Source organism: Vanessa cardui, chromosome Z (assembly GCF_905220365.1).
Source record: "Vanessa cardui chromosome Z, ilVanCard2.1, whole genome shotgun sequence".
NCBI classification, from domain to species: Eukaryota; Metazoa; Arthropoda; class Insecta; order Lepidoptera; family Nymphalidae; genus Vanessa; species Vanessa cardui.
Genome location: NC_061154.1, coordinates 15,068,958 through 15,087,409, shown reverse-complemented (window position 1 = coordinate 15,087,409; position 18,452 = coordinate 15,068,958). Strand labels below are relative to the sequence as shown.

The 18,452-nt window shown below is 33.3% G+C and overlaps 1 protein-coding gene across 1 annotated transcript in view; it reads right to left on the bottom strand.

The window, feature by feature from the left end:
- LOC124543353 overlaps positions 1-18,452 on the bottom strand; it is a 59,525-nt gene that overhangs the window by 30,491 nt on the left and 10,582 nt on the right. The window contains exons 3-7 of the mRNA XM_047121553.1: positions 16,357-16,461; positions 15,381-15,551; positions 14,993-15,241; positions 13,080-13,225; positions 12,499-12,645 (exon numbers count right to left, since the gene is read on the bottom strand). Coding sequence (XP_046977509.1) covers positions 12,499-12,645; positions 13,080-13,225; positions 14,993-15,241; positions 15,381-15,551; positions 16,357-16,461 — 818 coding nt within the window. The remainder of the gene's footprint in view (positions 1-12,498; positions 12,646-13,079; positions 13,226-14,992; positions 15,242-15,380; positions 15,552-16,356; positions 16,462-18,452) is intronic.

Here is an 18,452-nt window from a genome sequence, read left to right as displayed (position 1 = left end):
TTCGATAGTACTAAGTCTAAAATACGACCGTTACAATTTAAAACCGAGTTATATTGCGACAAATCACAGTAAGTCAAAGTATCCACAAAATCACTCTCAATAAGATTAAAAGATGACTTTGGAGCTAATGTACACGTATCACTATCCAGTCTAGTATAGACTCCAGTCTAGTAGAGTATCCGGCAAATTAAAATCGCCTAATACTATTAGAGGCGACTCTTCTTTAATATAACTTTGTCTGTCATGAGTCAAATTTGTTAAAAGCGTTTTCATGTATGTTGAGTCCGTTGGAGGTGGAATATATACAGCACAAATATAAATAAAGTTATTATCATCAGTACGAATTGTTAACCATATATCTTCACAACTTGATTCCCATTCTGATTTTCTAGTAACTTGAAATTTGTTTTTAACTGCATTGAGTATACTCCACCTCCATCTTTTTTTCAATCGATGAGGTAGAACAGCGATCGCGACGGTAAACATGATATCTTTTGTCGATAAATTCATAATTAAACACAGTATCATTAAGCCAGGTTTCGATAATAACTAATATGTCATAGTTTGAGCGCAAAATTGCTTGATACATTTCATCTGTATTTGTTCTTATGCCTCTTACATTTTGATATAACACATTTAACTCGAAAACAAAACGTTAAAAATTGTTATGCATGCACCAATAATAAATACAGAAAACAATAAATAGAACATAAACTCAAGAACTCAGAAAACAGATACTACAACTGCTTTAAACTATCAACATTCTTTATCAAAACAGCTGGAGAAGTGTCATTTTTTCGTATAAATATTCGACCACTTCTAACCCATACGTATTCATACTTCTGTTCCTTAATTGCAAGACGGGCAGCAGCATGTAGGCGCTTATTATCCGGCGATAAATGTTCCATGATTTAAATTTGTTCTTTGCCGCCCGCAATACCCAAATGTGATGAGATAAGCTTAGACTGAGGAATCTTTTTATTAAACACTTTAACAGCTGCTAAGAAGTTATCGCGCTTACGTGGAGTTGATAGTTTAACAATAATGCTACGGGGTCGTTTAGATTCTGTGTTCCTCTTAGCTACTCGGTGAAAGTTAACTATATCATTATCGTGTAGATCAAATGATACTACACTGGCTAACTGGTGTACAATCGACGAGAGGTTTTCTGATTTATGTTCAGGAACACACTGAATTTCCAAATTACAATCTCGCGACTGTTGTTCCATTAAGGACATTTTGAATTCGAGTCCTGTGATGTTAGTGCGTAGATTGATATTCTCTTTTTCTAATTCAATTATCCTGTTTTTGTAGTCTTCATTTATGTTAATTTGGTTATCGTGGGAGTCAGATAAAAATTTTAAAGACTCTGACACTTCGTCAAAATCATTTTGTAATGACGAAAATTTATTGATTATGCTCTTAACTTCTTCTTTCATTTTTTCTAGGCATATATTAAATTTATTAAGACTCGACTGTTGTTCATCTACTTTAAGATTAATTTCCTTACGGAAACTACGTATTTCATTGACAATAGACTCTAATGAAAGACTGGAAGCGCTTGGTGGGGTTTCAAATCCTGATCGTATTGAACTTTGCTTTGACTCGGTGTATTAGTATTACTAGTTGTTTTAGAACGCTTTGGTAAACAAACTGGACACGCCCAATTTAGAGCGATGAATGACGTTTTCGTTGTACGTTACACAATCTGCATGATAGTGAATATTGCATCCTGTATTAGAACATTTAATACGTTTTTGTGACACAGATATATTGTTGTTGCATACTCCACAAAGAGCCATCTTTGGAGAATATTTGAAGTAGCAAATACAAGAAATGAAAAATATGAATCACAGAAAAAACTGAGACACGTTCTGCTGTGTATCGATCCTGCGCTCGACGGTTAAATTCTTTGGTTCCACCACTAGACCAACAAAGCTGTCACAGTACGGTGTGAAAAATCAGTATCTATGTTGAAGATCTGCTTGTTGCTTTGTTAATTTATATTAGTGTACTAGTGGGTAATGTTTAATAACTATACTTGCACTTAGCACCGATACACTTTTTACGATCGATTAACTTTAACTATTCACTTTAATTTGCTCTTGAATTGTCAATGTTTATGTCGAATAACACCATATAAAGTTTTATTAATCACTTAAGAGTAAATATTCACGATAAAAACTGAAAATACTCAGGTTAAACTAATAAAATATAATTATTAATGACGAGTACACACTAACACGACTTACGACGACGATCTGATTTCATTAGTATCTGCTTAACCTGAACGTAAATAAATTCCTAAAAGTGTTTGCCATCACTTTGAAGACGTCTGACGATCTCTTAACTTCAAAATTGGTATATGTACTAACCACCGATGGCTATTCAAGAACAAATATATAAAAATATATTGAATATATGTAAATAAATAAATAAAGGAATTTTATCCTAGTATTTTGGCCAGGATTGACAGGAGAACGAAATAAATTAGTAACAGTACATTTGATTTTTTGTCAATAACAATTATGTTTTGGCAAAATTACGAAACAGTAGCGCGGCAGTAGTGTACATAATTTGTGAGGTAAAACAAATTTGCTCTGTGTCACCAGCCAGGGATAAAACAAATGAATACTTTTGTATGGACCAAACACCGCCCGCATTTCCTCTTGAAACGATTGAATTTCACTTCTGCAAACTTTCTCGTGAAACTTTGTATTTTTTGGTAGTTTTTCTTTTTCCTGTTTTTGACATGTTTAGGTATTTTTTCCTGGGTGTTCCGTGTTTGTTATTTCGATTATATATTTTTTCGTTGACGTTCGTCGAATTAACAAAGAGCATATTTCAGGCAATTTCCATTGTAGAAATCCGTGGAATAAAATAAACGGGTGAAAATAATGAAAACACTGTTGACTTTGTTTTCAATTTACGATATGTCATATATATTTGCTTTATACCAGCCATCATAGTTGAGATGATTCTATATAAATACATTATGAAATGAAGTCTCCCCCAACTCGTGTGTCTATCTGAGTGCGATAAACTCAAAAACTACTGAACCGATTTTCACACGGTCTTTACCAATGGATTTATGAAAAAAATAAGCCTACATAAAGAAGCATATATTATGAATCCGTAAATTCCCACACCCAATACCCAAATTGGTTATCAGTAAGCGTGTTGATAGTCGTACACATAAAACAAAACATAAATGGTTGACAAACAGAACAGATAAAGACACTGAACTATTTATATGAACATTTCATTGACGATGTTAAAAATATATGTACACAGAGCGTATTATGTTCTAACCTTAATAGTCGGTTAGACTTTAATGCAAATCTTTATTGTTTATACGTTGGCCTTTATGTTTCGCGTTATACTGGACTAACTAATTCGCGCTGAATAACTCCTTATAAAATCTTTGTTCTGTGTATAAAACTAAAAAGATAATAAATATTCTAGACATCTAGAACAGAGAGCTAGTTTACACTGAGCCCGTTTAATCTTACCACTACAGTGTAAGCTTACCACTTGGTGGTAAGGCTTTGTGCAAGCCCGTCTGGGTAGGGACCACCAGATATTCTACCGCTGAACAACAGTACCCAGTATTGTTGTGTTCCGGTTTGAAGGGTGAGTGATCCAGTGTAACTACAGGTACAAGGGACATAGCATCCTCGTTCCCAAGGTTGGTGGCGCATTGACGCATTCTTACAGCGTCATTGTGTATGGGTAATGGTGACCACTTACCATCAGGTGGCCCATAAGCTCGTCCGCCGAACTACTCCTTAAAAAAAGCTTTTGAATTGTCAGGGATATATCAACCGTTTTTGAAGTTACAATTTCATATATAAAAATTGAAGGTGAGCTCTGGTCTGACATTTATGCTCATATCGTTAACAGTAATAACATTAAATTGTCAAAGAGTTCAAACCACTCACAACGCACACACATGACTGTCTATCCGGTGATGCATAATAAATGAGGGATGAGTGCAGTATGCCATCTAACTACAGGGTTATTTATTGGCGACCTGACGTCAAAGTTATTGCATTGAAACATACCTTATATTTATAAATAACTAGAATACAGACCGATCCAATCTAAAGCATAGTCATAAAATGTTTTAAAATACGTTCAGTATTTTTGCATTTCACTAAGGTTTCTGCAAAATTACAGTATGTCACAGATCTAACATTTTGCGTTTTAAAAAGACAACGTGTCTCAGTATCTATAAATATATTATCTAAACGTATCTAAGATTATCTGAAAATTTCAATAAATACTATATTAATTAAAAAAAAACAATATTCAAGTTATTTTGCTTATGCATACAAGAATTAATAAAACAGTACGAACTAAATGATGAAAGACAACAATGAGTATAAAACACTCGCTTATAAGGGATAACAAAAATATTTCACCAAGCTCGGCCAATAGGAGAAAATATCAGACGAATAAAAGGTATGTAAATATACCGAACCATCAGGATTTATACAACGGTCTATTTTTTGAAGCAACGCTGAAACAGACGCTTGAACAGAAATTGAATCAGAACTTTAATTTAAAACCTTTCGATATGAAACATGAGCGACTCGCCGACGAAAAAGCTTGCAGTGTATGCAGTCTGTATCGAGCGGAAAAGCAGAAATCTATGGAATCGACCATATAGCAGACTATTGTTGGAGATTATTTTTTTTATTTAGTAAGTAAAAAAATTTGATATATATATATATTGTTCCCAATTTATAAAAAAAAAGTGCGTCAGCATAGATTTATCGAAAAAAGGTTCTAATAACTTCTTTAATGGTACGTTGAACAGCATGGTCAACGACAAATATTTAAAATCATTAATTTTACGACGATTATAAATCCACATCTAAAGTATTTGATGCATATCACACAGCCTTTACACGAATTTCACGTCCTAATAGACTTAACTTGATTCCCCATCATGGACTCTATCCAAACAGTACGGTGTGTCAGTATCTATTGGTTACTGGATATACGATTTATTTTGTTTGATCTCACCGTGTACGCTTCAAAATGTCATTAAGTAAAAAAGGTATCCTATTAATTTCGAAACATATTTTACCTAGTTGCTACAAAACATGTACAGTAGGACTTTCTGTATGCTTGAATTTCCGTAGTTTTTAATTAAAATCGATCTTACTTGGGTTATCCAAGCAAATATTTTAGCAAGGCTAACAAATATTTTCAAATAAAATGTAATAAAATTAAATAGTGTTACGGCTAATTTCCAAACAACTTTGTGGCTGAAAGACAAAGTCTGACTTCAGTCATATCAACAAAACATCAAACGCTAGGTCTTTTTGGAATTGGTCGTAAGTCATGATTCTTTTTTATTGTATAGAGCTGCGAAGAAGAAGAGATATTTCTTAATTACTTGATGGTACAGGTTTGTGTAAATTCATTTGTAAGTTGCGCTCATACATTATACATTTTACCGCCAAACAGCAATATGTACTTAGCACTGTTGTGTACCGGTTTGAAGGGTGAGTGATCCCTTACATCTTAATTCCAAAGATCTGTGGCGCATTGCTGTTATAAGGGGAGGGTTGTATTTCTTAAAGTGCCAATTTCCGTGGGGGGAGTTAACATTTACCAACAGGTTGACCATCTATGTTACTTAAAACACTAAGCTGTTTATAATTAACAAGCTACCCGTCACAGTTCCGTACATATCGAAGGAGGGTCATCAAAGAACACTTATATAAGTGGGAGAGCCAGTGACCAAATCTAGGTGGTCATTTCTAAATTTACGAAACTTTTCATAGTAAAACTTCAATACCTACAAGTAATGAAAAGTCACTTTTGGCAGCTCTGTGTGGCCGGGGTGAACTACCCGATATTTTTAAGGATGATAAAAAAAATACTTGTTTCAGTCAAATTTGGTCACTGGCTCTTGCTCTCGCAGTACTTCTCGAAAACAAAAAAAATCACCACATTTTCATCACAAACGGATAAATAGTTCAGAAGTTCAGAAAATAATAGACGACAAACATACTTTGACATTCATGGATATTATTTCGCATTGAGTACATAAAAAAGTCATCGGCGACGTCAGAAATCTGATGCAGAGATCAGTTTTTTTAGGATAGAAAATATGAAGTCATTGCAGGTTCATTTTATTGCGTAAATGGAAGTGCTGCTCTATATTGTATTTATCAGAAGCGCGACACATCATTCGGCGGCTTTTGAAATTCTACGTATAAAAAGCAGAATGTTATTTTTTCGTAAAAAAATACTTTGATTCTGTACGTAAATATTATTGTATACGAGGTTAATGGAAAAGCCAGCCCGATAATACGCTTTTATTCTTTATAATAATAGACATGGCATGCACCTGGCTGAAATCAATACACAAATATTTTCATATTATTACGTATTCGTAGTATTTGAATAATCCGGTTTTGTGTTGAGCTAATTCTTTTTATTCTTGCATACCTTTCCTGCGATTCTTAAGGACGGCCAGATAATGCTTTTAGCATTAAGCCCGTATTTGTTCAATACCTTTATTTTACATGTTTTGCAATAGTGTTCGATAAATAAATAAACATTGTATTCATTAAAAGAGGAAATACCTCAAGCGTTTTTATTCGATTCAGTTAACATTTATTTATTTCTTCGACTGTATTCTAGGAATATGGCAACTTATTAAATAGAAATGTTTACTTTACAAAAAATATAGATGCTGTAAAATATATATTTTAAAGGCAAACGTAGACATCTTTCAATATGATACAGCTTTGTGTGGTATAATGGACTCGTGTGCAATCATAATATGGAAGCACAAATTGCAATTTTTATGTTGGAAAAATCTTAGCGATATTTATTCGAGTAGGTAGATTCTATTGCACAATAAAAAACGAGTACTTTTGAGCTGTTAATAAGGTATCCAATAATACGAATGGCTAACGAGGCCGGTGATAATTCATCAAAGTCGAGTATCAAAACTATATAGCCTGCGTGTCCCCTTTGTGACGTGAAGCTTGACAATGTATCAAATACAATCCGTTTAACTGTTTTTCCACGATCCCTTCTGCCGATATTTTACGAGTCAATTAGCGTCGACACATCGGTGGAAACTATTGAATCCTGTTCCTACTAACGAACCATGATATTAATTTGTTTTGTTAAATTTTTCATTTACAGTTTCCAGTCCAAATCTTTTAGAATTTTTCGTTTTTTTTTTTTTTAATTGATTTTGTTCAATCTTTTTACCACCATTAATTTTAGCTAAGTGTTATCATTGTAATTTATCTCACAAACGTTTAGGAAAAAATATATAAATAAATTATTATACTATTACTATTAAGTTATTATAATAACGCAAAACTAAATACATAATTTAGAAACATAACCTTTTCGAAATAGAATATATCATAGGAGCAAAATATTTGTTGTTTTTTATCTACGATTATAGTATACATTACTGTATACATTACTAAATAAAATGGTCGAAGTGTTAAAGCAAGAGGTACGAAATCATCATTATTATAATACTTAAATGGGGATCGTAATACAATTAATGTATTCTTTTCCCTTTTGATATGAGAATCAGCTTTGTTGTATACCTTTAAATTAACGGTGCTTTCGCCAACCGTAAATGTAAATTTGATACAGCAAAGGCGGCATGCTTACTCTTTTATCTTACTTTAAAGATTGAGGTTAAATAGGTATTTCATCTTTAAGGTGAGACTTAAGACGTTATGGACTTAAAGCATCTAAGCATAGACAAGATGTAATCAAGAAGCTTCGTAAGAAACATAGTTGAAGACCACAAAATTCAATCTCCCATTCTAAGTCGGGCGATGGTATTATTTAATCTTGCCCTATCAGTTATGTAAGATACTTTAAAGTATCGGAGTAATTGTAAAAGCATTAAAAAAATTAGGATTTGAGGTACCAGATATAAATAATTTTCTGAAAAAGGTATAAAAAATAATAGATACAAAATATCTATGATTCAACTAATTTTTAAAGATAAAATACTTTTGTAAGAAATCATCATTGAATTGAATTTAAGTTTTTTTGCTCGAGAAAAAAATTTGGAGAGTTGGGCAAATTTGTGTCATATTTTAGGTTTTTTTTATTGTACTATAAGCATTTAAGATCTTAAAATTTGCGTATTTATTGTTGCGGTACTGGAGTGTATCTAAATCAATGGCGCTGCTTGTGTTTTCGCCACTAGCAATAGAGGAATCGGAGTCCTCTAGAACCATATAACAAGACCTTATCCAGACCAAGAGTTATCTTTTGACAATTTTTTTTAATATCATCTTCAATGTTGTTTAAAGTCTCCATTTCTTTTTTAGTTCGATTTATCTTCTTGTTTTGGACAGGACAAGTTATTTTACATATTACTTTCGCACTTTTGGTCACCATTTCAGACAGGTCAGTCCGACGCGTCAGGACAGTCGTCCTCCCCGCACCCCTCGCTGGTGCGTACACCGGCAGTCCGGGGCCATACCGGACTGCGGTCGTCCTCTCGGCCGTATGAAAACGGATACGTGAGACCCCCATCTCACGCACCCACGGCCGGAAGGAAGGTGGTGACTTAGCCGATGGCATTTGTAGGAAGATAGTGTCGCCATCTGTCATTTCGTTTCCTAAAGAAAAACTGCGACGTTCATTTTAGTATCTTAGGGAACAAAGTATATTCAAAAAACTAAGATACCAGTAAAAACCATCTAAACGTATACTACAAAATAAAAAAAATAAAATTGTTTTTAAATACAAGATGTAAATACGTATTTTGTATCTTGTATCTGTATTTCAGTTAATTCTATCATAGGATATGTCGCATCACTTATTGTCACAAAATTTTGTTTTAGAAACATACATAACTCATATGATTATATTGGACTCTATTTAATTAAAGGTCTTAAAGTTAACGCCGGAAAATGTCATATGAAACTGCAAAATTCCGAAACGAAACTAATGAACGTCTGGTTCAAAGCGAACAATTCTACTAAAGTTCTTGTTCCGCAACACATCACATGTAGTCTCTAAATAAATAACATTCCTGTGACTTTTCACGTGTAACTTTATCTAATTAAATTATTCTTACTTTCGGTAAACGAGAAATAACTGACCCGTACCATTAATGAGTGCTATTTTCAACCGTAGAGGTATCTAACAACATACTGCAGCATGAATATTGTTTTAAATATTTTATTAAATCAAATCAAATCAAAAATAAACTTTATTCCAGTAGGCTTTTACAAGCAATTTTGAATCGTCATTTTACAATTAAGTGAAGCTACCAACGATTCGGAAAGTAGATTCTATCGAGAAGAACCGGCAAGAAAGTCGGTAGTTACTCTTTTTCAACATTTAAAAAATACAAAGTCAAGTTAGTTAAATACAATTATTTAAATTAACATATCCTGCTTGGAAGTCAACAGGTATTAACTCCACGATTTTTTATCATCTATAAAATCTTGTATCGAATAATATGCCTTTTTTACAAATGTTTTTATTATAAACTATTTGAATTTACGAAACGGCAAAGTTAAAATTTTTTGCGGAATTTTACTATAGAAACGGAATATCTTAATTTCTTCCCAATATTATTCATTATACTTACATAGCGCCATTGAACATCAAGCAACCTCCTTTTTAGGACTGTTCTTGAGTAGACTTCTTTTTCGAAATAATATGACTATTTCAATGACAATTGATGTTAACTAATATTATCTGATATCGATTTATTCGTAATAGGATACTAAAAGAAATACAATTAAATTATTGTTATCAAGATAAATTAATAAGCATCGTTTTGCTTTAGACACATTCGTTGCTTTAAACAATTTATCTAACAATACTGAAGACGCAAGCTGTTCTTGCAATTTTAGATATATTCTATGCTGTCGATCTATGTCGCGATACAAAAGCGCGGAATGATCAAATGTCGCTTAGGGTCTGGAGGGCGCTTAGACTGATTTTGATTATATCGAATGCTAATCGAGATGCATTTTAGCTTTAGATTGCTCTGGGCTTGAACCTTTGATCCTAGTCATATCATCGCATTAACGCCCTAAATTAAACAACTAAGAGCAGTATGCATTATTAAAAATAAATACACAAACATTTGTACAATAGCACTTGAAAAATTAAATCTAAAAAATTCAGTGCTATAGGAATAAGGATTATTATTATTATTATTTTATGAATGTGTAAAATCCATTTTGCAAATTTACGCAAAACTCTAATTGGAGGGTTCGCATTGAGTTAACGCAAAAATACTTATAATGGTCGCATAATTGGAACGTTTACATAAAACATGTCGTTGTTTTCAGCGTTCCTTCTTACCGAAAAGAGCGTAATGACCAACAGTGAATTAAAAATGAATAGGCATTTACTTTTTTAAAAGGCTCACTCTAACGCTAACCCATAACGGTACGCGTTTTTATTTTCATATTTTCCTATACATTTCATAGTCGAGAAAAAAAATCAAATGACACGTTAATAATATACTTGTAACAAACTTAGCGTATTACCATTCCCCATAACATTATTTAATCTTTCATTCGATGAATTCAATAATTGTAACCACATAGGTATTTAGTTAAGTTTTTTTAATGTAAATTAATAAAAATAGAGATTAATAAAGAAAAAGCCTGTAATTTTGTGACATCAAAATTGTATTAAATTTTTTCCGAAGAATTTTTAAATACAAATTCTAAATAAAATAAATAAATGCAATGCACTTTCTTTTACAATTGACAAAATTACATAACAATAAGAATAGTTTTAACTGAACATATTAATTTCATTCGTTCATATTTATTTATTTAAAGGAACCGAATTTGAAACACTTTAAATTTGTTTAAAGCATATTTAACATAAAACCCGAAGACTGAAATTGTAGATGAAGATTCCACTTCATGACCTAGCTGACGTTAGCCATTCTGACTAAGAATAAAATATAATGCTTTCCGGAAAACATTCCGATTCAAGAATTACGAAAATGCTTTTAAAATATACATTTTTAAGATTTTTTTTATTTGTACTATAAGTATAAGTATAGCATAGATAATAAGTGACTTCATACATTAGTTATTTAATATTAAAGGGGAATGAAGGCAACCTATATTTTTCCGAATATTACACGAGGGTTGATATATCAATAATAAATCGGGGAGGTTGATGAGTAAAAATAAAATAAAATAAAATTGATGTCCATTTATATCTATTATTATTATAATTGGTGGTAGGACTTTGTGCAAGTCTGGCTATGTAGGTAGTCCATCAGATATACTATTACCGACCAAACAACACTACTTATACTTGTGTTCCGGTTTATTGTGTGAGTAAGCCAGTGTAACAGTCCAGTGGCACAAGGGACATAACATCTTAGTTCCCAAAGTTGGTTATGTAGTGATGTAAGGAATTGTAGATATTTCTCACACCAATGTCAACTAGGTCTGATGTCCACTTATCCTTAGGTTACCCATTCATGTAAATGCCTACATTTGTACCAACATCATTAAAATAAATTTAACAAAGCTTTTGATTAAACAATACAATCCATATAATATTTGTCATTATCAATTAACAGATGATGTACTTTTTAATCCGTATCTATTACAATTATTGAATATTTGATATGTTCGCTATATTTTAATCCTCATTCATCCTCATAATTTACTAAATGATCACGATTGCATTTCGCTGATAAATTATTATTTAAGTAGCGCACGTCCAAAGCGTTTGAAACCACAAAGCCTATGTGAGCTGGATTGAGATAATCTAGTTTATTTGCACATCACTGAAAATTGTTATTGAAAATTCATCAGAAATTGCTGTTTGATTATTGTCAAAGCAAATACGAATTGCACATCTGTTTAAATATAACGTGTAATGGGCAACCTAAAACGGAAGTTAAGTTCAGTGTTATTTACTCGTGAGTAATATAAATAGTACGACACAACTTAGACGTAGCATCGGCTAATACAATAAAACCGATTACTGCCGATTTATATAACCAATAAAAAAACTGCCTATCGCGCCATTCGACGCTATAGATTTTCACGTCAGTTCCACCCGAGAAAGGAAATGCGTGTGAATCGACGTGTCATATTGAAGAATATATTAGGTCATATGATATAACAAATTATTACGTTTGGTTAAAGATCATATTCACATAAGAAATAAATATTGATAATTTGGGATAGCGTGGTTAATTCGGATGTGATCGGTTTTACGAATTTTGCAGATGCTACATCTAAGTTGTGTCGTACTGTAGTTGCGCACTCCAGTACTAATTTTGCCACATCCCTTTGACAAATGTCGTCTCTATTTGAAGGCTGGGTCTTGGTAAAACTACGACGGAATTATATTTATACATAATTATGGTCTTGACTTGCATTCGCAAGTCGTACAGCGCCGCCTTTAGTTTTATTTACTTTATCCTTACGGTCTTACTTACGATCGTCAATGTTAGAATATTATAATTAAACTTATACTAACTGCGCTGTTCTCTCTTGTCCCATGTTCTTTAACGAATCGAGCATTATCACGGCGTGCTTACGGTCTTCCATAAGGGCATCTCTCTTCATACTGTTGAGAGTCAGCTGTGTCATGAGACGCTCCGTTTGATAGCGTTGTTCTTTCAATCTGTATATATTTTTCAAAATACAATAGTAAAATTCTGGTTCATATCTAGGAAATCACCACCAATATCAATGTTGTATGCATAAATTAATAAGGTATTTACTATTGGGTCTCACATGATTTGTAGGAATTTCGAAACCTATGTCAGTTTTTGTTTTGATTTAATTGTAAAATGTACGACACACTTGGCGCCAAAATGATAAAACCTTTTTGAATGAAATTTAATGTCAATTGGAGTTTGTCGATAAAAAAATCCTTTAATATTGTTTACGTTTTTAAGTTTTTTTCAAAAATGTTGTAATTTGCAGTCAAGAACCCTCGATATTTTTCTGCACAGCTATGGAACACTTCAAAATGAGACCATAACAGATGTTTTATGTGTCACTATTAATATAAAGTATGTTATTCATATTTACTTTATTTTTTACTTTATTTACCTCAACAGAATATTTTCGAATGACGGAACCAGCGTCGCTTTCTGCAAACGTTTGCAGATTCCCATTACCTCTTCAAGCTCCCAGTGGACAGAATGTTGACTGACTGCGTCGTCATCTTCATATAAATCGTCGAGATTTGTAGCTTCCTAATCGATGCATAATTTACTTTAGGTAAGAGTAAAAAGAGTCAGTAAATAATCTTTACCTTTTGTATTCAAATGAATAGGTAATACTAAAACAAAATACGTCTCTAAATGAGACTTATTTGAACTGTTAATAAAGACCTGGAGTGTTGTCTCAACTCAGACAGAGCATATTTAAATAATACATAACGAGTATACGTAAACATATAATATACATATAAGAGTCAAGATGGCCCAATGGTTAGAACGCGTGCATCTTATCCGATGATTGCGGGTTCAAACCCAGGCAGGCACCGCTGATTCATGTGCTTTATTTGTCTTTATAATTCATCTCGTGCTCAGCGGTGAAGGAAAACATCGTGAGGACACCTGTATGTCTTATTTCATAGAAATTCTGACACATGTGTATTCCACCAACCCGCATTGGAACAGCGTGGTGGAATATGTTCCAAACCTTCTCCTCAAAGAGCCTTTAGCCCAGCAGTGGGAATTTACAGGCTGTTGTTGTTGAGGTTTAAACACTTGAAGCAAATAGATAAAAAATTGCAATAAGTTAAATTAACTAATTAAATTTTGATTTAAATTCAATCGTAAAGTTTGTCCGTACGAGTCTCTCTCTTCGTCAGTGCACAAAGTGTAAGTATTACGTACATACTCGTACATATGTTGATAAACTTTTTCGAAGACGAACTTATATAGTTGTATCGTTAGCGTTTACAACATAATAATCGTTTTTTTTTTATATAAATCTAAATAGTTCATTAAAGAATAATACTCTAAAAACTCGTCCTTCTTCTGAGTTTTTTTAAAATCATATAACTTTCGTTAGTCAAAACTCTAACTGAAGTCTTTATTTAAACTTCCTATTAAATCTAACAATAATTAATTCAATTAAAACTTTACCAAACTCTGTGTTTCCAGAGCTAAACTAAAAGTGAGTTATTCGTGGCTGTTCCGTAATGTAATACGCTCATACCAGCAACCGCTAACGATACAGAGGGTATGATAAAAAATATACGAATGTTCCTTTAAAACATTTTCATACTTGTTATCTAACGAAACCGGCTAATATTACGTACCAAGCGATATGGAAAAACAAACAAACGATATGCATATAGTACACAACTTAGATGTAGCATCGGCAAATTCAGTATAACCGATTACTGCTGATTTGTACAACCAATAGGAAAAGCTCCACATCGTGCCATTCGATGTTATTCGTCGATATAGATTCCCACGTCACTTCAACCCGAGAAAGCGTGTGCATGTAAACCGACGTGTCAAATTGACTAATATATTAGGTCATATGATATTACAAGTTATTACATTCGTGTAAAGATCATATTCACATAAGAAATAAATATTGATAATTTGGGATAGCGTACTTAATTCGGATATGATCGGTTTTACGAATTTTGCCGATGCTACATATAAACTGTGTGATACTATACTTAAATCGTCAATTTTGTTAACAAAATATGTACTAATACGGAAGCGCCCCATTTTCAGGATTTTGCCTATTTCCGGCGGGCTATGTTAAATGGCTTTGACAAACTGCCGGTATTGAGTGCCTCGGGCTATTCAATTGGGACCTACAAAGCGTAGGGATTGGAAATACACCCACCCGTTTGTGATTTATATAAAATAAACAATAGAACATGAAGAGATTACAATTTGTCGCTAATTAATTAAACGGGATCCGGTTACATTACGAATTAAATAATTTACATTTTTATATTTGCTACAACAAAGAGGATAATGTTATTTTACCTCCTTCCTTATTAAATTAGGAAACGAGTCAGTTAGGAAGGCTACTTCTCTTCGTACTAACTTCAAAGTTCTTTCTCTTTCCTTCATATTTGCTTTAATTTCCTTTTCCAGTTTACTAAATTCAAACTTTCTATCATCCAAGTATTCCATAGCTAGCTGTCCCATCTCAGTGGCCCCCATTAAGCACTTGCCTTGCGCGCGACAGTCCAATTTAAGCGCTTCTAAAACTACCGTGAAGTATGAAGAATCCTAGACAAAAAAGGCGTACCATTATTAATTATGAATTTTTACTATTATTATCAAAGCATAATATGCTTTATGCATATATTTTGGTCCCTTTGCTGCCCTTTACGACCAGTGAATGAATCAAACTTTTCTAATTACGTACCTTCTTTAAGATGTCCAATATTTTCTTATACATGACCTTTATGGCCAAAGCCGCATTCTTTTTAATATTGGCTCGTTGGACATAATTAGCGACCGCCTGCTCCTTCTTTTCGGCTGGGAGTTTTCCGCCGACTTCATAAAGGAGACGATCTCGCAACTCAGCCGACTGAAGCTTTAAACAAAAATTGGCTCAGATTAATATGAGATATTTTAATCTTAAGCAACTTTGTAACGTCGAAAAAATAGGCTTATTTTCTACTTACAGTACCCAAAATAACTTCTGAAACACATTCGTACATTCGTATTAGCTCGATTTTTGTTTAGTTCAGAATTAAATTCGAATATCGTTACTTAGTTCAGAATAAAACACGTGAATTATCTTGTCTGGCTGACCAGTTATTGATTTACTCTTGAATAGTTTCGGGCTACTTTTCTACTGTCTCTACACAAAATCAAGGTTTTATTGTTTGTACTGCCGATCCAATACATCTTTCTCCAAGGATAAAGTTAAATTAATAAAATACTCCCGTCGGAACTACACACTTTCAAATATATTGCTCTCTAAAATATAGAATTCAGTCCCGACTTAATACAAGAAAATATATTGTTTTCGTGATAATTTTTAATATAATTCAATATTATACAAGGCAATCGATACCTAACTTAGCCAACATCTGAACTGTTAATGCACCACGACTATATATATACTAATAGATTTTGCATAAATTCCAAACAAAAAACGAAACTGAAATCCTTATCATATTATAACGATACGTGAAATCTTTTAATTTCGAATATATTATAGATTTAATTATTAATAATAATAATAATACATGTCAATAACATGACACAGCCAAACCACCGTGATGAAATTTGCTATGAGCACTTAAAAGCTTTTTTTTAATATCTGATGTTCAATTACTGTCAACAAGTACTGTCAATAATAAACGAAGGAATCTATTTAATAAAATAGTTACTTGTATTAGGCGAAATTGTTCCATTTTTCTCTTTTTCGTGTATCTTATTCTATCAAGCTGTTTACGCTTATTGAAATTTTCTTGATGTATACTCTCCAACACTCTCTGAAATTAACAGATTTGTTTTATATTAGATGTGTATAAACTTAATAGATATTTTTTTTGTTGTAATATTTTTTTGAGCTATAGGGTAACATCGAAGACATTATCGGGAATTTTTGGTGGTCATTCGTACTCATTAAACTCATAAATCTCTTGGCAAACTTGGCAAATTATCCCTTTTAAGCGTATTCCTTAGCTAGCTCCTTATATTTGCGCACTCATCATTCAAACAGAAATATAAAGTGTTGCCATATTATAATATAACAAGACAGTAAATAACAACAAAATATTAATATTTCCTTAACAAAACAAAAACGTTAACAATTTCCCAACATTATATCACGTGAAATCATCGTCCTCTATCTGCGGAGTTATTTTGTAAAACTACATATTTTATTACTGTAAGTTAAAGTACTCCCCGGGCTCTCGGTGGTTTGTATTTAAACATTTCGTTAATGGAACCATTATGAAAATTACATATTCCTTAAATATTAGATGTAGTATATTAGGTTTGTTTTAGAAATTCATTTTTAAAAACTACCACATAATTCTGATCATTTTTATATGGCTGCCATGTTGACACATGAAACTATTTTTTAATATAAAAAATATATCTTTTTATATTTTTTTGGATTTAAATCATCATCATAATCATCATGTCAGCCGTAAGACGTCCACTGCTGAACATAGGCCTCTCCCAATGATTTCCACCTTGACCAGTGAGTGCATCTGACCCTGCATCCAGCGATAACCCGCAGGCTTGACCAGATCGTCGGTCCATCTCGTGGGGGATTGAAGTACTGCTATATAAATACACACATCAACATTGTCTAGGGATATTTTGAATTTACTCAATTATTTCAAAATTTATTAAAGATAACATGCAACATGTTTATATTTTTATAAAGCCCATTTATCTGACTATACTCCAGAATAAAAAATAAACCATACTATTTTGCGTAAACAATTTTATCCTTAAATAAAGAAAAAACGTAAAATAATGGTAAAACTAACAAATAATGTTTGTCTCAAGAAAATGTGAAAAATGTAGAAAAGTTATTGTTTTTAACAGTAATATGAAAAATCAGTAGTCTGTAAAACTATCCAGGACATTTATAACGTCCTGCAACAATTTTTCATACTTTGGATTAAGTTATCCAAGTCTTGCTGGGGTATATTGTCCCAGGTCCGAGTAAGAGGCAAAAAAGTGGCTCATCCGTCGCAATATTTGCAGGAAAATTCCTCGAAGCCCTTCTTTGGAGTATGGCCCACGCGTGCTCTATGGGGTTTAGGTCAGGTGATTGAGCGGGACAGCCTAAGACCGATACGTCTTGTTCCTACAACCATCTCGTCACCACTCCCGCTGTGTGCGGACGGGTGCTATCGTGCATGAGCGTGAATTCTTGGCCCATTTTTAGTCTATGGGGCTAAATTATTGGCACAAGCATCTCGTTACGGCATTTTTTGGCTGCCATGGTGTTTCTGATCCAAACGAGGTCTGTTCTTCCACCACGATAAATTCTCGCCTAAACCATAATTATGCCGCCGTGGTATGAATGGACTTTCTGAAGATGTTGCAGACGGGTATCATGACCAGGGAATCGCCAAACACGTACTCTACGTGTATCGGGATGGAAACCGAACCGGGACTCATCGGTAAACAGCACTACAGACCACTGGTTATCATCCGAGAGCAAATTTACACGAACCCACTCTAGTCGTCGTCCACGATTTCCTCGGCGTAGTGCTGGAGTACGAAACGGCCTGCGAGCATGAAGGTTAGCTTCATGCAGCCTTCTCCTTACAGTTTGGTCACTCACAAGCAACTGGTCCTCTGGCTGGAGCCTCTGAACCAATTGAAGTGCCGTAACATTTGGTTCTCTCTTCGCGGCAACTTGCAAATATCGATCTTGTCGTTGATTGGTTATGCGCTTCCCACCTGTATATCTTTCAGTCACTTCACCAGTAGCACGGTAGCGTGACCATAACCTAGA